The 27,074-nt window shown below is 44.1% G+C and overlaps 4 protein-coding genes across 10 annotated transcripts; 3 read left to right on the top strand and 1 right to left on the bottom strand.

Moving 5' to 3' along the window:
- Nucleotides 1-72: 72 nt before the first annotated feature.
- Nucleotides 73-10,205, top strand: LOC124476920. Of its 3 annotated transcripts, XM_047034386.1 has the most exons (10): nt 73-147; nt 717-794; nt 1,128-1,289; nt 1,430-1,945; nt 3,013-6,912; nt 7,012-7,206; nt 7,298-7,345; nt 7,474-7,675; nt 7,893-8,133; nt 8,258-10,205. In XM_047034386.1, the coding sequence occupies exons 2-10, from the start codon at nt 755-757 to the stop codon at nt 9,668-9,670; spliced, it is 6,717 nt and encodes a 2,238-aa protein (XP_046890342.1). In that variant the 5' UTR covers nt 73-147; nt 717-754; the 3' UTR covers nt 9,671-10,205. The 3 variants fall into 3 exon arrangements, with proteins under 3 accessions (XP_046890342.1, XP_046890334.1, XP_046890328.1); XM_047034378.1 differs by having other exon boundaries at nt 717-1,289; nt 7,492-7,675; XM_047034372.1 differs by having other exon boundaries at nt 717-1,289.
- Nucleotides 10,206-10,391: 186 nt separating this feature from the next.
- On the top strand, nt 10,392-15,261 carry LOC124476968 (zinc finger protein 420-like). 4 transcript variants are annotated; one of them, XM_047034450.1, is made up of 5 exons: nt 10,392-10,476; nt 11,275-11,444; nt 11,943-12,058; nt 13,018-13,161; nt 13,293-15,261. In XM_047034450.1, the coding sequence occupies exons 2-5, from the start codon at nt 11,300-11,302 to the stop codon at nt 14,310-14,312; spliced, it is 1,425 nt and encodes a 474-aa protein (XP_046890406.1). In that variant the 5' UTR covers nt 10,392-10,476; nt 11,275-11,299; the 3' UTR covers nt 14,313-15,261. The 4 variants fall into 4 exon arrangements, with proteins under 4 accessions (XP_046890406.1, XP_046890424.1, XP_046890416.1 ...); XM_047034468.1 differs by having other exon boundaries at nt 10,399-10,476; nt 11,278-11,444; XM_047034460.1 differs by having other exon boundaries at nt 10,437-10,562; nt 11,278-11,444.
- A 264-nt stretch (nt 15,262-15,525) lies between these two features.
- Nucleotides 15,526-17,443, top strand: LOC124476989 (zinc finger protein 350-like). Its single transcript, XM_047034482.1, has 2 exons — nt 15,526-16,984; nt 17,109-17,443. The coding sequence occupies exons 1-2, from the start codon at nt 16,245-16,247 to the stop codon at nt 17,401-17,403; spliced, it is 1,035 nt and encodes a 344-aa protein (XP_046890438.1). The 5' UTR covers nt 15,526-16,244; the 3' UTR covers nt 17,404-17,443.
- Nucleotides 17,444-17,524: 81 nt separating this feature from the next.
- On the bottom strand, nt 17,525-26,986 carry si:ch211-261d7.6 (zinc finger protein 260). 2 transcript variants are annotated; one of them, XM_047034405.1, is made up of 3 exons: nt 26,529-26,986; nt 24,708-25,295; nt 17,525-19,274 (listed from the first exon to the last, which is right to left on the bottom strand). In XM_047034405.1, exons 1-3 carry the CDS (start codon nt 26,656-26,658, stop codon nt 18,001-18,003), a joined length of 1,992 nt encoding a protein of 663 aa, XP_046890361.1. In that variant the 5' UTR covers nt 26,659-26,986; the 3' UTR covers nt 17,525-18,000. The 2 variants fall into 2 exon arrangements, with proteins under 2 accessions (XP_046890361.1, XP_046890354.1); XM_047034398.1 differs by lacking the exon at nt 17,525-19,274 and having other exon boundaries at nt 20,044-25,295.
- Between the last annotated feature and the right edge of the window lie 88 nt (nt 26,987-27,074).

The raw sequence follows: 27,074 nt of genomic DNA, 5'->3' as shown, positions 1-27,074 counted from the left end.
AAGGAAAAACTACAGGTCCCACTCCCCCATGAGTTGTGCGGGGCCTACGTCATCATGTCTGTAGCCAGCCTCCTAGGTGGCTTTGTGCAAGCAGACAGAGTGGAAGCGACGTAAATATATGTAGATGGACTGACGAATCCCACAGAGGTAATGTTGTTAAACTTGCTCGTTTATAACTTAAGTTAAACGCATGATAATTCAAGTGGCTAAACGGCCGGCCATAAAGTATTAGCATTTCAACTGGCCCTTCGGGTGTTGTGCAATCTACGCATTATAATCATCAATTGTTGACTGTTTCGCGAGAGCTAGTAAAGCACTATTACCATTGGATTCATTCATTCATTCTGGATTCATTCAATTCCTGGTTCATTATAGCATGGAAAAAGCATTCTGATAGTGATACATTATTGTTTTTTTTATGATCGGCGAGTAATTGTATCGTCCACTTCGTCTTTTGTTACACAAAAGCCATTCACTGGCGACAGCTGGGTACAGATTTAACATCGGCGCCTGCAAGGCTTTGAAAGGTCCTGTTGTGCTTACTGCTGTCTTCTTGAGCCGACCGTGTGATCGCAAGGCATTGCATTGATCACATGAGGATGAAGCTCACTACCGAGCCTAATGCATACATTTGATTAAACCCTCACAGTATTTTAAAATTCGATTCTGTTTTATTTGGTAGCCTACAGTGTTTCACTTTCTGTGTTTCCATGCAGGGTTGCCACACCCAGGTCAAGTAACGGAATCAGGGAGAATGAACTGGACCATGGAGAGGCTAGAACAACCAGCTAAGAGTGAGACAGCGACACAGCCAATGGAGAGCGAGACAGAAGCCCAATCTATAGACCCTCAACCAGTAGACAGTGAGACAGGGGCCCCATCTATAGACCCTCAACCAGTAGACAGTGAGACAGGGGCCCGATCTATAGACCCTCAACCAGTAGACAGTGAGACAGGGACCAGATCTATAGACCCTCAACCAGTAGACAGTGAGACAGGGACCAGATCTATAAACCCTCAACCAATGCTGGAGCTTTTATCTACCACTAGGGAGGTAGATTTGGAGAGCGCACCAGAGTTGACTTGTCCCACTAAGATGGTTTCTGATCTGTCCGATGTCTCTATAGAGTCTAATGATCGTGAAGAGGGGGCTCTAGATTCTTCTATGGATGTAGAGGAGGTGAAAGTGTGTAACATAATGCCTCGCAAACTATTCATCCCTCCCAAGAAGGACAGACTGGAGCCTCTGAAGATGGACATGTCTAAGTCCGTGGTGATGCCTCTAACATGTAAGGATTGTTTTTCTGATTCCTCTGATTCCTGTGAAAGCCCTGAACTTGTACCTTAGTAACAAACTTGACAGTGTCACACAGAGTTGCGATGCCTTGATGTGACGTCCTTGTAACTCATCCACCTGTTCCTCATTCAGCTTCCCAGCTCTCCTTGGAGTGCCTGGAGTGCCACATCATCTTCAGCGATCACAAGAGCAGGGAGCGCCACCTCAAGCTGAGTCACCCAGCGCAGTACGAGCAATGCATCCTGGGGGATGCCATGTTCGCCTGCTACGTCTGTGACCGTCACTTCACCAACTCCACTGACCTTATGACCCACCAGCGGGCCCACACCGAGAAGCAGCCGTTCAAGTGTCCCATCTGTGGCGACGCCTTCTCCAGATCCTCAGAGCTCACCCTCCATAAGAAAATCCACATAGGTCAGCATGGCTACACCTGCTCAGTCTGCGGAAAGCCCTGCAAGACTCTGACCCTGCTGAAATATCACAGCCGCACACACACAGGGGAGAGGCCGTATGTGTGCAAGGACTGTGGCAAGCGTTTTAGCATGACCAAGGCTCTCCAGAAACACCAGCAGACACACTCGGTGGAAGGGTCGGAAGGAAACGAGGAAATCCAGACTTCCTCTGCAAAGGCACTTCAGAAGAAAAATGGTGAGGAGTGTTGATAATATAATAATAACAATAATATTACTTTATTTATATAGCACATTTCATACAAGAATTGCAGCTCAAAATGCTTTACATAAAATCAATAAAAACAATATTATAAGTAAATAAAAGTAATAAAAACCGTTCTGAACACAGGCCGCAGTCTTTGCGGTAATCCAGAACAATCTCAGACATTTTGCAGAGCAGTCCAGAACCTATGTTGCTCAAGCCTTTTGATTACAAGCCGCAGTCTTTGCGGTATCTCGAGCCACAGTCTTTGCGGTATCTCGAGCCACAGTCTTTGTGGGTATCTCGAGCCACAGTCTTCTTATGACTGCTTCTGATGGTCATAAACAAACTATCTTGATTCAACTCAGCTTCAGTTAGCTCTAGCTATCTTGCTGAAAAATAGATCTGGACAAACATGCATCTTGAATTGTAGATTTACATAAAAACACACAGTATTTATTTGAATGAAACACAGTCAGGAACATGAAATAACGTTAGCCCCATTGCCACTAAACTAAATCATCACACATTCTACCGATGCTAGATACAGGCAGGATACGTTAGCATTGCTAATAACTGTTAGCGACAACATCATACTACAGCTTGCGGCTGTGATGAACATAAGGTCGGAACAGCACCTCTTTTCAGCAACAGCTTCATAGAAAATTCTGCTTTACATTGTCATAGGTTTTCAAAACTGTCCTCGGTGAAATAGTTCAAGCAAATGTAATGTAATTGAGGGTCGAACTGCACAGGAATCTTCAGATCATTAACTAGAAATATTTTGTTATTTAGTGATCTAACATTTAGAAGCGCCAGTTTCATCCGTGGTGTTTTAACAGATAAAACAGGGAGAGATAGATTTGATGGAACTGTTAACTTGATGACGCTTTGCCATGTTATCTAATCACAACAATGTAATCCCTTAGTCATTGTTTGTAAATGCCTTTCCTTGAATAGTTGAAAATCAGTCTTATCATTTAAAAGGTTGCAATGTGTTTTGAATGGCCATGCCTTATGTTGTACTATAATAATTGACTTCTTCTATTTTTTCACCTTAGGTTTGTCTGCAGTGAAATACCCCTGCTCAATATGCAAGGCCACCTTTAAGACCGACAAAACACGAATGCACCACATGAAACGCAAGCATCCGACTGAGCCATTGGCTGGACAACAGGTGAAACTGGGAATGCCTATTATAACCCCGGCCCCCATGTTCTTCCCACACTTGGAACCCCTTGGACCCCTTCAACAAGTAGACAACATAGACACTGAACAAATCCGCAAACTCATCGAGTCTTTGGGAAACGTACAGAGAGTCAACCAGGTGGTTGTACTGGGGCAGGTACCACCTCATGCCCAGCCTCTGGACCTGCAGCGGTTCCAGTGCATTGGAGAACCATTGCAACTACATCTTACTCCTCCACAGTTGGAGCTAGTGGAGTTGAAAGAGACTGGGTCATTAGAACTGGGATTGACGGTCATGCCTTGTGAGGGGACAGCGATAACGAATACAATACAGCCAGTCGTACTAGACGAACAAATGGAGCACCCGTCACTTTCACTCACACGGGCAGATGAATGCGCTTTCCCGGTGGAAAAAGCAGGGCCAACAATAGTTGAGGCTGAGGAGGTGCTGACACACAGAGGGGAGATGAGGCCTGAGCAGCTTCTTGAACCGGCAGAGACCGGACAGAGAGCAGAAGGTCATTCTGCGGATCCAAACGTCTCTCAGAGTGAGGGGGTTGAACTGGAACAAGTCCAAGAGCAAACAGTCGTATTGGAACTCACGCCATTGGTACCGACTCTGGATATGGAACTGCCTCCAACCGTACAGGAAGGGCTAATGTCTGAATCCTCTCTGGTGCCAATCACTGAACTGGAGCAGACCTCTGGCCAATCTCTAATAGGTCAGTGTGAATTGATGCCTGTCCCAACTCTTACCCCAACGGTTGAGTTAGAGTTGACAACTTCCTCTTTGGTACAGACAGTGACATTTACTCAAACTTCAGAACATGAAAGTAATCAGGGACAAGGGGAAACCGCACATACAGAAACGAGTAGTGGAGTTGAAGTAATTTCCAATCTGGAAATTGACTCGGCTAAGCAGAAGGTGGACGAAGTTGTACAGGACTCCACTGAGAAACATCCATTGGAAGATGGAGAGAGGGAGAAGGGCCTTGGCATGCCCGATAATGCAGAGGAACAGGGGTTTCATTCTAAAGTAAACAGCATAAAACATAATGTGTCACAGACATCTCTTCCTCCACCAGAGACTAAACAGCTTAAAACGGTTTCACAACTACCAATAAATATGTCAGTTCAAGAATTTGTAAAAGTACGGAAAAGAAAACAGGCTACGTTGCAGCATAGTTTGGAGGCAATGCAGAATGTTGAAAAACCTGTCAAACGGCGAAAAACAAAAAAAGCTCGATTAGTTGTCAAATTTGGCCCCAAAGAGAAAAAAGAGAAAAAGAGAAAGTCCAAGAAGCCAAAACCTTCCAGGCCTGTCAAGCTGCTTCAGAGAGAAGTGCAAACACAACACCAAAATGAAATGTTTGTCTCAACGCCAACAAATGAAGACAAAAAAGTGCCTTCAAAACAAAAGTTGGTGAAAGAAAAAAATGACAAACAAAGGAAGATGATATCCAAATCTGAAATCAAATCCACCAATACGGTCAATAATTTGCAAGTGCAACAAATGCAAGTAACATCTAAGAAAAAGAAAATGAAAAGGAATAAAGATGCAATTCACGAGGGTTCAGAGCAGTCAACTGAGCACGACACCATCATCTCGCCAAAGCCACCAAACAAAAACACACAGACACATCTACAGGAAGGCCAGCCTAAGAAAACAAAGGATGGCAAACAGCCCAGGAAGGAGAAAAAGAGAAAGCTAGAAGAGGCTAATCTGGAAAAGATGAGCCTTCTCTCATTAGAGATACCAGACCCCAAATTAGCACAACAGTCCTTACTTTTACTTAAAGGCCATAAACAACCCCAGTTAAAAGTTTACAAATTAGATGCCTCGCAGGCCTCAGATGAACCTCCGGAGCCTCAGTCCCAATCCTCTCCGAGTAAAGGCAACACACTCCGACAGAGGAGGAACGGCCCAGGTGGTAAATCCCTTAACATGCTAAGTGTTGGAATGCAGAAAAAAGTGGGGAGGCCCAAGAAAAACCAGAAAGGACTTTCACTGTTGACGTCTCTCTTCACCACCTTGCCCTCTGACTCACAACCCACCAAGCCAAAGAAAGCTCCCAGAAAGCGCAGTGGCACCTCCAAGGTGGAGACCGAGGGAGTCATCTCCTCGTCTCATTCCGGCCGAGCCCTTGAGTGTAACGACTGTGGGGCAAATTTCAATGAGGTCTCCTCCCTCCAGGGACACAAGGCAGCCATGCATGCTGTTGAAAGCCCCGAGCTGACTTACACCAACGGCAACATCTTTGAGGGCGTTACGGGTTCCAACCTAGGCAAGGCTCCAAACGTGAGTACAAAATCGATTGAAATTCCAGTGAATCCAAACCCATTTGGCATGCACGTCGCTTCAGACTGGGACGTGGAAGCAGAGGTGGGAGAAACAGCCTCAAGTGACAAAGAGGGGCAAGGGCTTTCTTTCCCAGCCCTGAACCCCTCCCCCTCACTGGCTCTTGCTGAAGGTGATGGATGTGAAGACAGAAACCTTCAGGGCCATGGTGATCCTCCAGAGCACTCAACTCCATCTCACTCTCCTCCACCGATTGTCTCCCCGGGTCCTCTCATATCTGACCAGGCAAAACCCCTCGTGTCGGGCCAGTCCCCTCCTCACCTCACGTCCATAGAAACCCTCGACACCTCTCTCCACGCCGAGGCTGGCGGGCATGTGGCTGGGGAGGGTGTCCCAGAGAGTCAGAGCCATGTGCAGGAGAGCCGTAAGATTTCCCTAACTCCAGATTATACTTCTGAACACCAAGCTCCAGTAGAGGATGATATTAAGGAGGAGTTACTTTTGGAGGTGGATTTAGTCACTGTAGGGGAACAAAATGAAAGAGAAGGCCAGAGCTTGTGTCAAAAGAGTACCACAGGTCAGACTGTAAAAGGATTGAGTCAAAGCGAAGTAGAGAACACCCATGAACCCCTTACACATGAGGATCTGAATGAAAATGTTGAGATAGCTGAAACGAGGCCAAGCACACAGTCGTCCTCCAGCTCCACAGAGCATCCAGAGATCAAGCAAGAGGAGGAGGAGATACTCGTCCAAAGAAAAGAAGAGGAGAAGAAGGGAGTTGCTCCAAAGAATGTGGCTAGGCGCAGAAGGAGAGGATCCGGGCGTGGAAGGAGAACACCAAGGGGACGTTTAGACGGAGACAGCCAGAGACGGGTACGTTCAGACAAAGATACAGATGAATGTCAGGTTGTCTGTGAGCAGCCCTCGCTCCCTGTCGATTCAGAGATGAAAGATGACGTACAAATTGGTGCTCCGCAACCTTGTCGTGTGGCAGCTTCAAGTGTTGAGCCAGAGATCGATTCTAGACCGGAGCCCCACAGAGACATTGTTCCTGCTGCATCTGCACCAAACGTGCCGTCTTCCCTTGAGGAGTCACCGGAGGAGCAGGTCGTTTTTGAGCTGGAGTCGGTCACCACCAGTGTGGAGGAAGTGCTGAAGTCAGAGGAAGGTTTGGGAATTGGAGTGGGGGAGCAGGACAGAAACACTGTCCAGTCTCCAGGCATCATACTGGAGAGGTTCCTTACCTCGAGACGCAGAGAGGGGGAAGACGAGGAGCAGCGCTCTGATTCACCTTCTATATTGCACAGCTTTCAGACCAAACCACATTCAGAGCCACAGCTCCAACAGGGTATTAAGTCTGTTCTGGTGAAGCAGGAGATGACCGTTTCACAGAATGATCCTCCGGACGCAGTGGGGCAGAAGCAGATCAGATGGAGTGTGGAGCAGGTGGACATTCATAGCGGCCCAGGTTTACGTAAGTACAGGAGGAACGTTTTGAAACAGAAAGGCCCAATCTCTTACTGAAGTACTCAGTACTGATGTCTTGTGTGTACTGTGTGCTGTGGTTTTACAGAGCCAGACATGGGTGAGCGGATCCAAGCCTCTTCTGTTGACTCCAGTGTCAGGCAGTGCATCTTCTACCCAGTGAAGCAGGAGGAGAGAGAAGTTCTTCTGGAGCCTTCTCAGAGTCACCCTGGGGTCTCCTCCTCAGGGGAGCAGGAAGATCAGTTTGTAAAACACCAGGCCATGCCAACCTTTGGTAGACTGCGTAAGCATTGTTTCCCTATCCGTGATAAACATTCTAAGTGCTAGCGTCAAGAGCCTAACTGAAAACTATTTTTTAAACTTTTGCCTGACAGATGACAGAAGCTCAGGAGAAGAGCGTGAAGGGATTGACACAGCAGAGGGTACGTTCTGATGTTTTACAGTGACCCACATATCTGATGAGAATGATTTGCGGGATGTTTTCAACATTCACTTGAGTAAAACCACATGGGCAACATAACTTTGTTATGTCCGCTGTACTTGTCCTCAGACATTCTCTTTTTTCCAGGTGAACTCGACTTTGAACAGCAGGACACTTCTGAGCTTCTAGAATTTCTCCTGAATAGTTCTGATGATGAAGATTCTGTTGATATGGAATTATGTAATCCACAACCTGACTCAGAAGCCCTGCTTATGGCGGGTTTTCAAAATCAACATGGACAACATCATCCAAATGAAACAACAACAATCAAGTAATGGATTTTTATTTCATAGACATTTGTTATACAATGCATAGTCTTTATGAAAATAATGTATACATTGATGGTTATGTTTTGGTCCAATTTTCCTCTGCACTTGTGCTGCACATCACATCGTAATATATTTAAGTCAGGCTTTCAAGTAACTTCTATTATACTTTGATCATCTTCCTGCCTTGTGTCATATAGTCCATGTCTGGTTTTCTTTTAGAATGTCGACCTGTGAGCCTCAGGCTCATTCCAGATCCACAACTGGATCATCCTGCGCACAAAGAGATGGAGAAAGAAATAGCTGTGGAAAGCCCATCGATTACTTCCTCAGGTATCTCGGCTGGGATACCTGGGCAGATATTGCCAACTGTACAAATAAAATGTCCAAACTGACAAACCCAGTCACAGCCAAAGAAGTCTGTCAGTTTGTTGGTATCCACATTGCAATGGGCACTTTAAAGGTTAGTGCCCACTGAGTCACATCATGCATGTTATCAATCACTAAAATGAACAAGACCAATGGGAGGAAATGAAATAATTGTTTATTTTGTACACTAAACTACCTAATAAACTTGTTTCTTTCAGTTTCCCAGTTTACAACTCTACTGGCAGGACTTCACCAAGGTTCCACTGATTGCTGAGGCCATGTCGGCCTCCCGGTTTTCACAGATTTCCTGCAAGCTAAAGCTAGCATCTCCACCCATTGACAACGTTAGGGACATAAGATATGACGAAGGTGCAAGCCGAGCTGGTAACAATAGTAACACTGACATGCCTAGGGACACGGGAAGAGATGAGGACAGAGCCCAAGACACTCCAACTCATCTCATCGCTGGCCCAGTTACAACTGGGTCAGACAGGAGTGGCCAAAGTCATACAAGTCAAATGCATGACCAAAGTGCTAAGTTTACGACATGTAGAAACTCAATCCCTTCTAGAAATGTACAAAGGTGTGCAGATCAACAAAACTGCTGTGCGACGAAAATGGATCCCCTTTGGAGGGTCCGACCCATACTGAACCGCATCCAGGCAGGATGTGAGATGCTTAGGCGAGAGGGGGACCATGGAATTGACCAATATACCATTCCTTTGACAGCTAGGGCAGTCAACCACAATGACAACCAGCCCTCCCTGAACAGCACTGTCTTACTAGGATCCTCTGGTATGATCCTACATTTGGATCTAAGTTTGGATCTGTCTGACAAAGAGGGCACGGTTGAGAAAATGGTTCCCAGAGATGGGATGGTGTATCTCTGTAAGCAAGAGCTCTCAACCCCAGCCATGCTAGAGCGCCTCCTTGAGTCGGGTGTTCATAGTGCAGGCAAAGTGGGTGGAGCTCGGGGGCAGATTGGGGATGAGTTTGTCAGTTCAGATGGGAAATTGATGCTCCGCAGATCCCATCATGGCTTCATCCTGTCCACCGTAGGTAAGAAGCAGCCATATGTAGCATCTTTGGTCGACAATTTTGAAATAGCAGAAAAGGCTGCCCATCTTAACAAAGACTTGAGAGAACTTTACCGCACCCCGTGGTCAGCATCGGCCGCATCCCGCTGGCCCCAAGTAGTCCTTTGGTACCTTACAGATGTGGCTCTGGTCAACTCATGGCTGCATTACCGGCAGGACCGCCATCCTGGGCCGAAGCCGGAGGCTTTGAACCTCATGGCATTCCGGTTGGAGGTTTCCAAGGCCCTCATCCTATCCAGTGGCTCCGACACCCAGGACTCGATTCCTCCACAACCACCAGCTCAGACAGTGCATACCCAAGGTGTGCTTCCGAATCCTGGTCTGATGCAGGTAGGGCCTCTGCCAGATGCAGCCACCCGGTACGACGGTTCGGGCCACTGGCCTGAGCAGGTTGGGGAGGGAGAAGAGAGCAGGTGTCGCTTCGGAGGATGTGAGCGAACATCTCGGGTGCGGTGCCTCAAGTGTTGTGTGTTTCTCTGTATCTCTCGCAACCACAACTGCTTCTTGAATTTCCACAGTCATGGGTTTTTCTGATTGTTAACCAGTATTGTTTATCTCTATTGTTTATCTCTATGAACCAGATTGAATCATGTGTTATTTAAATGGTTTTAATTATTTCTCCTCTGTCAAACAGTATTTCTCTTTGCACGCTTTCACCATCTTGCCTTTTCGGTGTCAGTTTCTGTCATTTTATTGCCGCTGTACAATATTTGTTTTGGTTGTTATGGTTCCCAATAAGAGTTTCCTTCTCCTGTGGTATTTATTAGAAGATGCTTTTCAGCTAGTTCTTCTCCCTTTTATCAGAGGTCAGCAGGTTTTTGAGTGTAGCCTATCATTGTCTTGTGTATGTTTGAGAGAAATTTTAGATTTGCATTGATGATGTAAATACCTTGAACAGTAGTAATTATCAGGAGACTATTCACTCCTGAAAGGTTTCCAAAATAGTGCAAGAAACATTTAGATGATTGTGTGTGTGCGTGGCCTCTTGACTTCTATGAACCTTATTTCATACACGAAATACTGTGTAATTTAATTGACCATAACTTCAAAAGATTAAAAACAATATGCCTGAAACTTAACAAGTTAAGGTTGTTCTTGCTTATTGGTTAAAAGCCACTTCGTTCACATATTTAAATATGCTACGGCCGGAGGTGGTATTTTTGTGATATAGGCTCAGCCATAATTGAAATATGGAGGCGTTTACTTTTTACATAAAACGCGAATTTAAGCGTTTGTCTAAAATGCCTCTTGCATGGCTTCCGACCTAAAAAGTCCGCCAGCCTCTTTTTTGTCTGTGCTGACGTCACGCTACTTGGCAAAACTGACACAAAACGATTGAGGTTGGTGGTGGCTAACTGGTTAGCTAACTTTATTTCAACAATTTAAATGTTAGCAAACTACGCTCGAGAACACGCTATCCTTAAGTGTGGGTATCTATTGCTATTTTGCTATTTAATTAAGTTTGTTAGTGTTAACTAATTATATTTTGTTAAATGCAAATGAAAGTCTGAAAGAACTGTAGCTAGCCCTAGTTAGCCGTCTTCAGCACATACAAAACGTTTGCCACACAAAGTAGCTACAAACTTATTGCTAACAAACTTGCTGTAGCGTTAGCTAGCTTACTGCTTGATAGTGATGCTAATTGGGAATGGCTACTCCCACTGCCCTGTCTTATTATTTTTGTAAAGTCTGTAACTGTTAATGTTCAAACTTGATAGATAGCCAAATAAGTTAGCCAGATAGCGCTACATAACAGGGCCTTATTCCGTGTCGGTCCTGACTGTACCAGTAGGATCTAGCCTAGCCGCATCTGGCGGAAACTCTTGTCTGTTGCTACAGTAGCAACGAGTGTAATTAGTTACCCCTAACTGTCGATACAAAAGTAAGCTATGCGATAGCTAGCTGGCTAGCTAGCTTGATTGTTTTTAGTGGCTGCTTAAATCCAGTGGGCTTATCACATAAAATAAATGTGGCACAAGTGAGCTTAGCCTAGCTTGTCACAATCAGTGTGCAGCTTTACAGTCAGCATGCTTCCAGACATGTTCATCTTCCTGTGAAGCTAGCTAGCTAGTTAGCTATTCAAGTTAAACTAGCTAGCAAATCATTGCTTGATTGCTACTTGTCATTTATGTCATCAGCAGAGGGTGTTTGTATCATCTCAAGATGGATTCGGGCATTTTGAACGTAGAGGAAATAGTAATGGGACGGGGAGCTCCGGACCCCCCTGCGAAGGACCCTCCATCTAAACCTGAGAAACCGTACCCGGCCATCACCACCAAGCCTCCACTTCCAACTGTCATTCAACCTTGTGAGTTATTAAGTGGATATTTTGATCAACTAAATGTGCAAACTTAGTTTGAAGGGTATTGGGTCAGTCTTTAATTCAAGTTATTTAGGACTACTTCAATTACTTACCCAGGCTTGTAACAAAAATCATGTTCTTACAGCTGTATTACATTTATTCATTTAGCAGACGCTTTATCCAAAGCGACTTACAAGGAAGAGCTTTACAAAAAGTGCATAGGTCAATGATCATAAACAACGAGATAGTCCCCAAAACATTGTGGGTAGCCAACACATAAAGCATACATTGTGAAAAGCAAATAAGTCCCAATAGGTAGAACCAGAAGAGCATGTAGTTCAACAAATTACAACTAAACAACATGATCCTCGTATTACCCACTCCTTGCAAAGCAGTGCTGTTAAAATGCTTACTAGCATTTCCCTCATTTACACAGTAGAGAGACAACACATTTTCAATGTCCACAGTGAATTGTCATAACTTAATAGCATACTCCGTTTCCAGACCAACATGAGAACCTGCAGTGTTTCCAGTGCTTCATCACCTTCTGCAACTCCAAAGCCAAGGAGAGGCACATGAAGAAGAGCCATCGGGAGGAGTATAAGCAGCAGCTTCAGCAGGTATCCTATACTTATGTGTTTATATATACTTATATAAAGTTGTATAGATAGTGTGTATGTATGTGTGTATATATGTGTGTGTGTTACTACATACTATTACTACATAGTAGAGGTGGGCATAGATACATTTTTTAAATCTAGATTAATCTCACTGTAATCTTGGAATTAATCTAGATTAAAATGGCTCATTTGAATTCCGGCAAAGGCATTCAGAATATGTTTGCTACCGAAAAATTATGACTAAAAGTAAGTCTTTGAGAACGGGTTTTTCGAGCCAGGTGAGCGAGGAGATTAGTTAGCTTGGCTGATAGAGCTGTGCTGACGGGCTTGCCTCAGTTGCACTCAAACAGTAGTTTGACGACGATTTCCCCATGCGCAACATCAGGGCTTGGCCCAACATCTTCCACATTAGCTAAGGGATGCTTTGCGTTTAGGTGGTATTTGAGACTGGAAGAACTCGTACAGTAAACTAATTCTGCATCGCGGGTGCAAAAAACCTTAGTCTTGTTGAGGTTTCCATTGGGAAGCTTCTTAAAAATACATTTTCCCTGAAGGAAACCCGGCGGCTTCATAGCTGCATCTATGTTAGCACGTCACGTTTGATCTGGTAATTTCATACACACAGGTTCGAAGACTCGTTCTCGCCTACACTGCAATTCGGCTAGGTCTACATCTGCGCTAAAATATCAAGGTGAAAGTCATCATAGCTTGCGTAGTATAGACCCAGCTACCAACCAAACTTTGAAAATAGATTAACTGCGATATTTTTTTTATCGCCCGATAAGAGTCTCACGTTAACGCCGATAACGGCCCACCACTACTACATACATATATTTTACATAAACCTGTCTTTGGCTGTACAACTAACTAATACAAGAAATGTGAGTACATGTTTAGGCAATGTTTTGTTTGTGTTTTTCTGTGACGCACCACATGCCATGTCTGTTTGTGCCCCACAGGGAGATACGCTGTTCACCTGCTACGTGTGCGACCGCACCTTTTCATCCTCTGAAGAGCTGACAGAGCACCAGCCCACCCACAGCAAGGAAGACAAGCCCTTCAAGTGCCCTTACTGTCACGAGTGCTTTCGTACCTTTTCCGAGGTTGGTGCAAAATGAGGATGTGGACGCCGATGGCCTTGTGTTGAAATGGAAAAGATGTGACGTTTAGCTTGTTTAAACTTTGGTCACGTCCCTTTGTTCCCCATTCTATTCTCTTTTTTTGTGCTTTTCAGTTAACAGCCCACAGGAGACAGATATGTCCGGAGCGTCAGTTTGTGTGTAAGGACTGCAACGAGACCTTCCGGAACCCTGCACAGCTGCGTGCCCACCGCCTGGCCCAGCACCCTCGTCCCGAAGCGGAGGAAGGAACGGACGCCGATGACAGCACCAAGACCCATCGCTGCGGGAAGTGTGCCCGGGGCTTCGAGAATGAAGCGGAGCTCGTGCTGCACCAGGAAAACCACGCGGGAGACCAGCAATGCAACGGCAGCGACGCCTCCAAGAAGCGCGCGCGGGCCCTGAAACCAGAAGACGCCGCGGGCGTTGAGAAGAAGGGGAAGTGGAAGAAGAAGAAGGAAGACGAGGAGGTGAAGGAAGAGGTGGAAAGTAGCAACCACATGGAAGACGCTGGAGCTGCTGTAGCTGAGCCGAAAGCCAAACCAGGTCGAGGGCGTCCACCCAAAGCAGCTGCAGGCAAGGAGGCCGCTGCTGCGGGTGACGGCAAAACCTCAGCGCAGGAGAAGAAACCCAAAGCAGCTCCATCCCGCCAGCAACGCTGCCCAGAGTGCGACCTCACCTTCCCAGGCTTGGTCCAGCTCCGTGCCCACAAGAAAGAGAAGCACGCAGCAAGTAAAGAGACGGGACAGCAGCCCGCTACTGCAGGCGACGGCCAAGGCCCTGCAGAGGAGGAGGAGGAGGAAGAGGAGAAGAAGAAGAAGCCCAAGGCTGATGCATCCCGCCTCCACCGCTGCCCTGAGTGTGAGCTCACCTTCCCTGCCTTGGCCGAGCTCCGTGCCCACAAGAAGGAGAAGCACACCCCCAGGAAGGCCCACCCCTGCGGGGAGTGTGAGGAGAGCTTTGCTCGCCCTGAGCAGCTGGAGGCCCATAAGGCCCGGGTGCACACCACTGGCCGCTACTCCTGCCCAACCTGCGGCAAAAGCTTTGGTCGGGAGAGCAACATGAAGGCCCACCAGAAGAGCCACCCGGAGGAGGAGGAGGAGAAGAAGAAGCCAGCCGGACGTAGCAAGAGATAATTCATGGAGGGAGGGAGAGGGAGTGTTTTTTCAAAATCATCAATCAATTCATGTAAGGGGGGGGGGGGGTGTTTAGTGGAAAGGGGTTTGAGTTTTGTTTTTACCGTGGGAGTTTTAACTGATCAGGAGTTGACAGGAAGACCTAGAGTTTGGAGTGGTTTTTGGTAAATGTGAGGTTTACAAGGCATGTTGTCGATCCACTATCCACTCAGTTAGACTAACCAAAATATGTTAATTTTGTCGTAAACCTGTCTTACTGGGCATCATGTTGATTTCAGCATTTTATAATTGATTTATTTTAAACCATAATTGTGTTGTGTTTTATGTTTCTTTTAGAAGTGCTTGTGTGAACTGTGTGTTGAGTGACGAGGCCCCTCTCTAAAATTATTTTTTGTCATGCTTTCTTTCATCTTTTCGTCTTGGTTGAAAATGAAATCTTAACATTTTTAATAACTATTTAAAAAAGGGCCCAATAAAATGTCTAATTCACAATGTTGTGAATGTCTGAATGGCCAATTGTTTTTAAAGGAATAATGTATTTATTAACTTTGGGAGTCATTTGAAGTGATGAATTATCAAACAAAGTACTGCAATTATTGATTAAGATCTCAATTATATTACTGAATGATTATAGAATTATGTAGAGATTTAATTGTAACTTCTTTTTTTTTTAGGCCTGTTGGTAAAATGTTTTAATTTCATTTATCTGCAAAAGCAGACAAATTAATCCTGCCACACTCATAATTTGATCACTGTGTTTTTATATTGAAGTGTTAAAACGAACCTGACAGGGTTTAAAGACAAGCAGGCAGGAGTGACAGCGGTGGCCTGAATTCAATGGTTTCTACGGATTTTCTTTCACTCCACAATAATCCATCATGACTGGACACTGCCAATAAGTAATAAAGAGAGCTGCCTTGAGGGCTGCAACAAATCTGTCAATTATGTATCTAATGGATATAAATGTATTTTATATGGGATTTAGACTATTATTAGTCTATAATCTGTTTCAGCATTATGATCATAAACCATTAAGACGTTCTAAACACGGCGTTACCGCGAAATTACACGAAGCTTTCAAATGCCTATGTCGAATTGCAAAATAACGCCTAGCAACTACAAATACAAACTATTTAAATTAAAATGTTGACAAAGGAATATTCTTTATACTACTGCCCGCTCGTCAACTTAATTTGAGGCCACGCTTTCTCATATCAACTCATTAAATCGCTCACTTGCAGGTACAGTAGTCAAATTTGGTAATATTTGGACACAACTAGATCTTTACTGTGTCGTATTAGAGCTACGTCAATCTTTTTTGCTGCTATTGCTTGCAGAGCAAAGGCGAATACTTACATGCGACGGTATGCATTATTAATATACACACTAACAGTACAGTATGAGTCAAATTAGTATCCTACACCACTCATGTTTTGGAATTGATTTGGCTAGAGCTAGTGTTTTCGGTTAAATACAGTTGTCAAGTACCAAACCATTTCCGTCAGATCTAGATCATTGTACTGAATGATATAGCTCTAGGGTTCTATGCAAACACAAAAGCAAAAACATAATGTGAGGTTTTGAGAAATGCATTTTGTGTGATTTGCATTTTACATTTTTATTTCGCATAGCTTCAACTATAATCTTACCTAAATACTGGATACTTGGGCTACATCAAGGAATGTCGGTTCCAAGTAGACCACCAAAAAGCCTAGAACATTGTATGTATTGAACATAAAACATATCCCATCACCACTCAAGTTTGTAAAGCAGCTATCCCTTCTCAATCTCCAAAACAGGGTAGCCTAATTTCAGGGCTGTAAATTATGACTGAATACATCTAATACAAATATTTCTTAACGTTTTTGGTCAACAGGATATGCTGCTTCCTCCTGCTCAACAATACATTCTGTGTCTTTAGCCCTAGATCCTATGATCTTTTGCCAGTACTGTGGCTGGATGGCAAGAAAGAGCCCAACCAGATGTGCCCATTGCCCTGCGACTACGGATTCTGTCTCAAAACAGCAAAATCTCCAGATTTCCCTCAAAATGGAACCAGTGAGCCATGCAACGTCTGAGTCTTTCCAGGAAATGTTGACGGTTTCCCCTTCTTCTGACAATCCAGATCCTAACTCACGCCCAGCCTCACTAGAAAATGACCCCACTGGCTCCAAGTTGCTACCGCAGAGCCCAAATTCTCCTGTATCCTCCAACTCTGTCTCTCTTCAGCAAGCAGACAGATGCCCGGCAGCTTTCCCCTATTTAACATTGGAGAAAACTCCCCACTCCAAGACGTCATCTCTACCCTCACAGCGACATGGGTCTGACCAGGAAATTCAGATCCTACATCCATGTCGCTTCTGTAAACTCACATTTACAGCATCTTACCTACTGCATCATCACATTAAAGCTAGACACAAACACCGCTGCAACATGTGCCCCCGGACATTCCATGGAGGACTTAAGCTTGCCCAGCACCAGGCTTATGCCCACTTAGTATCTCGTCCTTGCAACCTAATCGGTGCTACCTCTTCCAACCCTGGTCCTCCTCCGACAACCAATAGTAATAGTATTTGCAAAACAAGGAAACCATACATCAGCAACAAACAATCTCTCGTGTGCCAGGCTTGCTCTCGTAATTTCCATTCGCCTGGCACGCTCCAGAAACACAGGTAAAACCCGTTTGTTAACATAGATTATGGATTTTTCTGTTGTAGGCCATGTGTTTATTGTAGTTTGACTACTGTGGAGATTTGTCCAGAGATTGTTTAGTGTATTTGTTTCTACTCCATTTAGGTGCAACCCTCAACACGTGCAATGTACTTCTTGTGGGAAATACTTTGGCAGCAAAATCTTACTCCGCCAACACAGTAACCAGAACAACTGCAACAGTGCCTGGAGGAAAAGCGAGGAGACAGAGACTAAAGATGTCTTGCCCCTGGTCAACTTGGTCAGCCCACAGAGACACAATCCGGTCTCAGACTCCCAGAACTCGGACTCCAGCAACCTACTCCCTCAGAAAGATTCTTCACACCACTCCAGCGGTGACACAAAAACTCAAATCTGCACTGCCAATTCAAAAGGAGTTTAATTACTTTATTATATAAACAATGGAAAGTCGGCTATAAGAATGGTGTGGTTTTCATTTGTAAGCATGCAAAAATCTTTCAAAAAATATTCAATGCAAATCATATAAAACAACCTGAGAATATTACTGTATATATAACCAATGACACACTGCAATAAGAGCTTCAAATGAATTTCCTTTTATTTCACAATGACAAAAAAACACAATAAAAAGAAAGCAGAAAGAAAGAAGGCTAACAGCAGTAAAATATTTAGGATTAGGGATCAAAGTTAAGTAACAGATATGCTGTAGATTAACATTATGCTGATAGAAAAATTAAATGTGTCTCTCAAAGCACACTACACAAAATGATATAGGAAACCAAAACTGTATCTAGAATATGACTCAATCTTTTATTGAAATACATAACTAAAATGAATACTAAAAAACGTAACTTTTCACAGCATTCCACTACCTGAATATATATGACAGTTCAACCTAGAATTAATTGGCATTGCTACAATAATAAAATAAAAAAACAACTATGAATTGAACCTATTCTCATATTGGCACAGTGTGGCAGAAGAATATCTGCGCTCCAAACTGCTTCTCACACAACAGTTAATAAACCGGCACTTCTCCCCTGGCGTGCCTCATATAGTGCTGGTGTAATTCATCTTCCAGATCAAACGCCATGCTGCATTCAAAACACTCCCAGTCCTTCTGTTCGCGATCGATGTTTGACTTCTCCAACACCATTGTTGTCGCTTCCTCTTTAGAACAATTAGACCCGTTTTCAGAAGATTTTGCAGACTTCAACCCAGATTCGTCAGAGCTGTATTCTGGTAACCATGACTGTACAGAGGCATCATTTTCGCTCCCATCCTCCTCCTCTACAACATTCTTTGGTGATTTAGACACCCCACTGAAAATCAGCTTCGTCAATTTAGATACTTTTTTCTTTTTGTTCATACTGTTGCTCCCCAGGGGCATTTTGTTGGATCCAACGTAAAAGTGCCTCTTCCGATGTGTGATAAGGTTGCCAAGTTGGGAGAACCTCTTCTTGCATAACGCACATTTGTAAGGTTTCGCACCCGTGTGTGTGTTATAGTGGGAACGCAACTCTGCGGGCACACGGAAGCTTTTGAAGCATATGTCACACCTGTGACGCTTCAGGTCATGGCCTTGCAGGTGTTTGTTCAGTAAGCGCTCATCCCTAAAGCCTTTCGAACAGGAGAGGCACCAGTATGGCTTCTTCTTGTGGAGTTCAAGATGGACCAGCCATGTCTGCTCGGAGCTAAATTCTTTCTTACACAGGCCACAATTGGGTATGGGGTCATCATCTTGTTTGGGTGGCTTGTGCACTTTCAGATGGGCCAGCAGGAGTGATGGACGAACAAAAGATTTTCCACAATATGGACATTTATGATCGTGGTTTCTTGAGGATTGCTGTTCATGCATGGTCTGGTGGTTTCTAAATGACTCCAGGTAGGAGTACACCTTTCCACAGATGGAACAAGCGTAAACCTTGCGGGAGCTGGTGAATACTGATGGGTTATCCTCTCCTTCCATGGTAAACACGGGATGGACCTTCCCTGATGGTCTCACTTTCCAGGGACTTTCCAAACGGTCCTCTTCATTTTCAACACCATCGACGTCTACGTCACTGCACTCTGAGGGTTGCTCGGCATCACCTTCCAGGGAAGAAGCTTCCTGTTCCTTCTTCGGAACAGGCTCTTCCACGTCACTCTGAGATTTGGCTTTCCCTGGTCTTTTAGTGACCGGCCGTCTGCTCTTCTCCTCCTCCAGGACATGCATGCGCAGGTGAGTCTTGAAGGTCTCCCAGCGGGTAAACTGCTCACCGCAGTCATGACATCTCATGCTGCTCAGGTTCACTGAAGAAGAGAAAATACAGAACATTACACATTACTCCAGTTCCAAACATAAAACAACAGTACTTTTCCACCCCCATTCCTGTGTTGTGCAAGGCACTCATTTTGGATCTTGGTCACCTAAATGGTTTACTGTATAAGGTGTAAATTTTAATCATGCAACATTAGCATCTTACAGAACGCACTTCAGCACCCTCTACTGATACAAGACTAATGTTGCAACAGAAAACCCAAACTTACAGAGCTGTGGTTGTTCTCTTCACTGATGGGACCAACACGCCCAGCTTCAAACACTGTCCCCTCAAAATCCCTACACTTGATTTAAGTCATTTCTGAAGACACTAACATTCAATGTTATATGCTTGATTAGGGATATGGTTACCACTCTAATCACATGTATTTCATCTACAGTTACATTCAATATGGCGTTCCAGTTCTCTTTCCCTTCCATCCCCCAATTGTAATATTTTCTCAGCATAGACCTCTGCATCTTAACCAACATAACATATTGGCCATAGAAGTACACTAAATTGCAAACTGAAAGCATATTGAGACTTATTTCACGCAACCCTAACCTACTTTCAACCAATAAATGACTTAACACAATAAAAACACAGAGGCACAAATAACTACAGTTAAGTTATTTACTTAAGGATGTTTTTCATTCCGTATGTATGTATGTATGACAGTATGTATAGAAAAGGATTAGACCAATATCATGTGATTATTAATCAAAATATGTTCATATTGAAGACGGGGAAATAAAACAACATTAAAATTTACTGATTTAATCTGAACAAACAGTACAGGTAGCAACCTACAGTAACACAAATATATAAACTAATGCTATATTAATACTGGATGGGATGCCCATCGAACGCTTTTAGCGAAATAACATTGAAAGTAAGACTGGGTAGTGACATCATGAAAACGTTACATCTTATCAACATAAGTACAATTTTAGTTTCAATACTACACAAAAGAAAAAGGAAGGCAAAGAAGTAGTAATAACAAAACTATAACCAACTATATAATTACATAGGCTATATGGGTTAAAGCCAGACCTTGAATTATTTACAAAAAAGTCAAGTACTATTGAAACTGGGAATCTTTGAACTTTCCCCTATTGCATACTCAGTCAAGCTAAATCTGCTAATTTTGTTTCTCTCAAAAACAAACAACTTTACTTTAAGAGGTAATAGAATCTCAGCATGAAGAAAAATAAAGCACCATTTAAAAAACTAAGTAGGTGTTAGTATGCTTAATGATCCTTCATCATAATCTATGTATTTGCACACTAAGAGGACACCTATCAAGTCAGAATTTATATTACATATTCATAAGTCCAGTGTTTGAGAGTACGTGATGGGGCTTTAGGTCTGAGCTAAGTGTAATATTTGTAGCAATAAACCCAGAACTTAATAACCTGTATGGAATATCCAAATCCACCAGAATATTAGTTTTGTCCCAAAATGTCTCATGTGCTGGAAGTCTGCCTTTTCTAATAGGTCCCGTTAGCATGCTCAATATAATGATGATGCAACTCAATTTCTTGACTGAAAGAAATTCCACATTCAAGACAAGTAAGGCCATCTGTGTCTCTTAAAGAGACAGCAGCATGGGCATCCATCTGCCCTTTGTCATCACCCATACATTCCTGGTGATGGTCTATGAGATCCCGGATCTCACTGAAGGTCCGGGGACATAGGGAGCAATGGTAGGAGTCATTGCTATTGTGCTGAGCTTCATGGTTGTGCAGTGCAGCGGGTGAGAGGAAAGCTTTGCCACAGTGCTGGCACTTATGGCTATTCTGTGACCGGGGGACAGGTGTCTGCATAGGAGATTGTTTGAGGGAAGGCTTCTTATCATTGAGCGGGCTGCTTAGCTGGGAGGAGCCTGATGTCAGAGTGGTACTAAGTCGGTATCGAAGCTCAGTTGGGAGGCGTCGGCGAACCTCGTCGTGCCAGGCAAGATGCTGTTGTAGCTGGGTCTCTGTCCAATAGCCACGACAGCAGAGGGCACAACAGAACGGTCGGCTCTTGGCCAGGTCCTTATGAGCACCTAGTCGCTCTTCAGTTGGGAACGCTTTGCCACACTTGTGACACTTAAAGAGGCATTTGACAGTAGGCTCGGGCAAGCGAGTCAGTGGTGACGGGTCCTCAGTCACAGTCTTCACTGGTTTTATATCCTGCTTCAGCACTAGACATGTCTTCCTGTGATTATAGAGTGCCCCAGTCGAGCTGTAACGCTTTCCACAATCCAGGCATGGGATTGATTTTAGAGGTGGGAGACTGGCCCTACCCCTCCTTCTTCTTTTGCCTCCAACTTTTCTTTTCTTGGCAGAAACTTGTTTGGGCGTTACAACTGTGTTGCCACTTGTGACCACCTCCATGTCAGTATTCTTGGCATGTACATTTTTTCTTTTAGAAACAGTTTGTGTGGACTCCAAAGGACGCTTCCTGTTCCTCAAGCGCTTGGAGTGGGCTTGCCATTTGTGGGCACGCAAGCCTCGTATCTTCATGAAGCTTTGGTCGCAATGAGGACATTGGTGAGCTTTCGCTTTGAGTATTTGGGATGGAGTATCCTCAGATTTGATGGGTTTCTCAGCTGGTTGCTTTGGGACCTGCTTTTTTGACCTGCCTTGAGACTGGTGTCCTTGAAGATCTGCATGGTCAGAGGATATACTATGCTCACTTTCATAGTGAGCAGCTAAAAGTGAGCCTCGCACAAATGTTTTGTTACATTCTGGGCATGCAAATTCGGAAAAGGAGGTCTTACTGTTGCCTTCTACACTCACGTCAGCTTGTGGCTCTGGTTTTGCTTTGGTTTGACATGGGGGGTAGTATATCTGGTGACGACGAAGCACACACAGGTAGAAGAATCCCTTTCCACACTTGTTGCAATGAAATGGGCCATCATCAAGTGATTTGTGTGAATTTGTCGTTTCATCTTTAACCAGTGACCCGGCAAACTTCTTATCCGTGTGCCATCTTTTGTGAGTGCCAAGGGCTGCATTGGAAACAAAGCGTCTACCACATTCTGAACAGACAAACTGTCCTTTTGATTGCTCCCCTTGGTTAAGTTTCTTATGGACGGCGTACGATTGCAACTTTATCTTTGATTTAGACTTGTGACCCTTGAGATGAATTCTCTTGTGGAAATTCAACGCTCCTACAACTGCAAAGCTTCTTTCACAGTCTTTACATTTGTATTTCAAATCAGATATGTTGGATGAGGCAGATTTATCCAAATGTTGGGGCTTGATTTTTTCCTTAACGTCCACGAGTTCATCATTTCCATCATGAGGCTCGTTTTGGAGCCCTTGCTGCTTTTCATCCATACCCTCATCACTTGCCTTCTTGTACTGCCTGCTGCATTGTTTACGGTGATATTGCAATGAGAGAATACTTTTGAAAGAAGACAAACAGGTGGGGCATTTCAGGGTCTTGTCCTTGGAAGTATTTTTAGGCGAGGATGAAGGAAGAATAGTATCACTAGCCCGGCTCTGATTAAGTTCCTTCTTCCGGCACAGCTTCTGGTGAGATTGCAGTAAGGACTTTTTGCTGAAATGGGCATGGCATGTTGAGCATTGTAGCTCTCCTATCTCGAGAGCCGACTTGGGTGATGAGGGGGAGTAACTCGTCTCATAACCATGACTTTTCATATGGAACTGAAGTGCCTTAGCACGAGAGAAGAGTTTTCCACAGTCTGGGCAGCTGTATGTGTTCTTCTTCACTTGTTCTACTTGATGTTGAAAGGACTTGATGGGAGGAGGAAGGAGTTTGTCATAATGCACAACCTGATGCCTGAGAAGGCTGGAGAAGACACGGAAAGACCTGCCACAAAGCTCGCATTTGTGATTTCCGTTTTCGTGTTTCCGCATGTGAGATTTCATTATTCCTCGATGACGAAACTTCCTTCCACACACAGGACAGGCAACTTGAACACGTGGACGACCATTGACAGGATGCAGGGATGGAGTTGACGGAACCCTCCTCTCCTTCAAATCAGCACACTGAGTTTGTTGCTGCTTGTGGTGGGAATAGGCACCTAAAGACCAGAACCCCTTTCCACACTGTTCACAATGATAAACCTTCGGGCCTAAGAGAGTCTTCTTTGGGTTGAACACTTCCTTTTTTGTTTCAGAAGAGTAATCTTGGGTTTTCCGTTTAGCCTGACAGCTTTTACGGTGGGTGTACAATCCACTTGAATGTGTATAAGACATTTTACAATCGGGGCACTGGTGAGGTTTGGTTTTCGGATGGTGTTGTTGATGAGAGTTTAGGGCAGACAAACGAGAGAAACATTTCCCACACTCTTCACATTTGAAGGTGTTTTTCTCCAGTCCTGCAAGCTGGTACAATACATTCTTATAGGGTTTTCGATCTTCATGTTTTCTCACATGATTGTAGTGTGTTGCCTGATGTTTTGTTTCATGCCCACATATGTCACAAATGAACATTTTAACAGCCATAGGCAGGATGGGATTCTTCTCTTTATCATTTTCCACATTAAATGATATTTGATCCTCCTGCTCATCTTGGTCCTCTACTCTGTGGTCCTGAAATGATTCAAAGTCAATCTGGACAATTTTAAGATCAATGCCCTCTTTGGACTGATGTGCCATTGTTGACATATCTGTCTGGCAAATGCCAGTCTCCATCTCTTCTTTCCCTTCCTGGTCTGATTCACACAGTAATTCAAGATCAGGATTCAGGTCTTCAAGGGTCTCATCTTCATCCTCGACTGAACCATCAGATGCACTTATACTGATCACTTCTACATTGAAATCCCCAGTATCGTAATATTCCATGTCCTCATCAGTTTCATTGACATACATATCATCTCTCTCAGTTACAGGGCTGTGAATGGTGTCCTGTGAAATGACCATGTGATCGGTTTCTTCCTTGTTGCGTAATAAAAGCTCACGTTGAGGTAGTGGGGAGGTTGGCTTTGTGGATAACGTTTCAGTCTCCCTGAAGACGTCATTGTGACAAAGTTGATGAGACTGGAGAGCAGAGGCCCTGGAAAACCTAAGCCCACAATCCTGACACTCAAACGCCTTCTTCTGAAGCTGGCAAACCTGATGGAGGAATGACTTTGCTGGGGTCTCTTCTTCACTATGAGCCAAACGCTGGTGCTTGTAGTAAAATGTCAGAGTCATGAACACTTTTCCACACTCCTCACACGGGAATTTTTTGCCTGCGTTGCGTGAACGGTTGCTGTGCCAACGCTGATGGCTAACTAGGGCGACGCGGCTACTGTAGGTCTTTTCACATTCACTGCAGTGGAACTGCCTCTTTGGTTCTTTTTTTTTATTTGGGGGGGTACATTTATCATTATGGCTGAACCGCTGATGAGTCCTCAGACCAGACGGGGCAATAAAGGTTTTGCCACATGGGCATTCATAAAGATTGTGTGTATTGTCTGACTGACCTGGTTCGTCTTTGTCTTCACTTTCTACCACGGTCCCACTGGTGGGCGTTCTCTTCTCTCCACTTCTGTTGCGAGACTTGATCAGTTTCACCTCGTGGCAACGGCGGTGAGCATCGAGAGCCGACGCACGGGAATAACTGCGACCACAGGTGGGACATTGAAAGGACTTCTTTTTCAGGTGTGCCAGCAGATGGACTACAGATTTAGAGGCTTGCTTGTGTGAGCGCTGATGGTTAAGGAAATGGCCAATTGCAGCATAGGATTTACCACAGTCCTGACATTTATAGATGTTTTGCTTAGTCACCGGCGAGCTTTGCTCTGGAGTGACAGAGTCGCCCTTGGAACGTTGAGTACGATGCTTCATCATGTGAGAGTAGAAACCCCTTGAATCTAAAAATACGCGACCACACAAGGAACAACATAATGTCTGTTGGCCGTCATCCTTTGAGACAAGCAAGCCATCTAAATGGGAACCAGTGTCCGGACAGACTACAGGGCTGTCATGGGGATGCAAATGTTGATGCTCCAGGTAGCCTGCTTCCTCCTCAAAGACTTCTCCACAATGAAGACAGCGGAATAGCCCATCCCCTAGAAATAGAAAGGGGAAAATAGGAGGTCAGGTCGACTCCTGTTGCCCAAAAAAAAAAAAAAAACACATCATATTTATTTAAATGGTCGTTTCAGTACAGAGGATAAAAGTGATCAGAACAATTGTTGTGTTTGACTGTTTGACACAGATGACTGATTTTGTTTACCCATAGGCTATCTATTTTTTATGACATTTCATAATTACTAACTTTAAAAGAGACATCACCATAATCTTTCTGCACTCCATTCCATATGTATTAAAAAATCCTCTCCAATATCTCATGGACAAATTATCATCAACCAATATCAACATTGTATTCTACTCCCATTCAAACCTAGTGAAAATTAGTAGACGTAGAAATGTATTGTAAATTATATTTGGTTAACTTGTCAGTGTAATTGTGATAAACAATGTTGTTACTTGCAGTGCAATGTTTCAAGATAAACATACCTTCATCTAGGCTACATGTTGCAAAACGCAGCCCTGTGCATGGATGGTGTGGTATTTTCGGTTGAGTGCACTGACCCCACAGATGCACAGCTAAAACCAAATTCCCTGTTGTTCAATTGGCATTTTAATGAGCGTTGTGATGCAACCATATGTATATAAGGATTAAAGCTTAAGTCATGTATAGGCCTACCTCTTCTGCGAGGCAGACCACTGCACATTCGGTGAGAAGGTTTGAACGTATACCCTTCCAGGGTATTGGATATTAATCCAAAAGTTGTCCTCACATGACAGCTTCATTCTAGGCTCTTATTTACCTCCCACTTGAGACTAGTGCATTCAGGCTACTAGAGCAAGCTGTCGTTCGGCAATTAAACGCATATTTGAGAAGCCGATAGTAGCTGTCACAGCATTTGTTGTTTGTCACAGCGCTTAACTGCAAGCTAGGTTGAATATCACAGTGAACACAAACTTGTGTGCATTAACGTGTGACGATCCACCACCACTGTAGTTTAACGTTATTGTATATTAACTTGATTATAGCAACTGTCAATGTACAGTAGGTGCTAGGCCTCAATACAACCCGATAATAGCTTGAAATGCATTAGCTTGATTGTTAGCTAGCTAGGCTAGCCGCTAAACACTCCAGTCAGTTAACCCACCACGTTAGAGGTAACGCGCTAGCAACGAGGTGAATACATGTAGCTAGCGCTACTGCTAGTCTAGCTAACACAGCTAAATTAGGTTTCTATAACAGACACATTTCCAGTCGTAATTATACTTACAGTCAGTACTATCTTCATTGGAACCCGCAACTCCGCAGTCTTCAGCCATTTTCTTGGAATGTTCTTCCCTGCTCGAATTATCACCCGCAATTCCGTCTTCTTTAATCTCGATGGCTGTGACATCGTCCATCCCTGCAGCCTCAGCGTGGCACTCCTCGTCTTAACTAAACCAGTTCAGTGGTGGTCTTGTTTAGGCCACAACGCTTGAATCGGCGTTGGCAATTTATTCAGTTTAGCTAGTTACTTATTTTAATTTCCACATGTATATGGTAAAACCACATAATAACGTCTGCGTATTACTTCCAAATGGCTCTCACCTACCTAAACAATGTATGTTCTTGTAAACAAGCTAGATACATATCTGGTTTGCTATTTAGCCTCTCTAGCCTAGCTAACAACATGGCTAGCAACGACTGATGAGAAAGTCTGTATTGTCGCGTGCATACTAGACGCAGAACAGGGTGCGTCTCATATCAGAATGTTCCTTCCTTTAACGAGTAGGGTAGTAACTCAATTCTAACCCCTACATCATCATTGTGATTGTAT

Source organism: Hypomesus transpacificus, chromosome 2 (assembly GCF_021917145.1).
Source record: "Hypomesus transpacificus isolate Combined female chromosome 2, fHypTra1, whole genome shotgun sequence".
Lineage (NCBI taxonomy): Eukaryota > Metazoa > Chordata > Actinopteri > Osmeriformes > Osmeridae > Hypomesus > Hypomesus transpacificus.
This window is presented reverse-complemented; position numbering and strand designations above follow the sequence as displayed.

Coding starts and splice junctions, on each gene's coding strand:
- LOC124476920 (XM_047034372.1), top strand. CDS start 755: ATGAACTGGACCATGGAGAGGCTAGAACAACCAGCTAAGAGTGAGACA. Junction 1,290..1,429: donor CGTGGTGATGCCTCTAACAT/GTAAGGATTGTT, acceptor TTCCTCATTCAG/CTTCCCAGCTCTCCTTGGAG. Junction 6,913..7,011: donor TCATAGCGGCCCAGGTTTAC/GTAAGTACAGGA, acceptor GTGGTTTTACAG/AGCCAGACATGGGTGAGCGG.
- LOC124476968 (XM_047034450.1), top strand. CDS start 11,300: ATGGATTCGGGCATTTTGAACGTAGAGGAAATAGTAATGGGACGGGGA. Junction 11,445..11,942: donor TCCAACTGTCATTCAACCTT/GTGAGTTATTAA, acceptor CTCCGTTTCCAG/ACCAACATGAGAACCTGCAG. Junction 12,059..13,017: donor ATAAGCAGCAGCTTCAGCAG/GTATCCTATACT, acceptor TGTGCCCCACAG/GGAGATACGCTGTTCACCTG.
- LOC124476989 (XM_047034482.1), top strand. CDS start 16,245: ATGATCTTTTGCCAGTACTGTGGCTGGATGGCAAGAAAGAGCCCAACC. Junction 16,985..17,108: donor GGCACGCTCCAGAAACACAG/GTAAAACCCGTT, acceptor TACTCCATTTAG/GTGCAACCCTCAACACGTGC.
- si:ch211-261d7.6 (XM_047034398.1), bottom strand. CDS start 26,658: ATGGACGATGTCACAGCCATCGAGATTAAAGAAGACGGAATTGCGGGT. Junction 25,296..26,528: donor CAATGAAGATAGTACTGACT/GTAAGTATAATT, acceptor TTCTATTTCTAG/GGGATGGGCTATTCCGCTGT.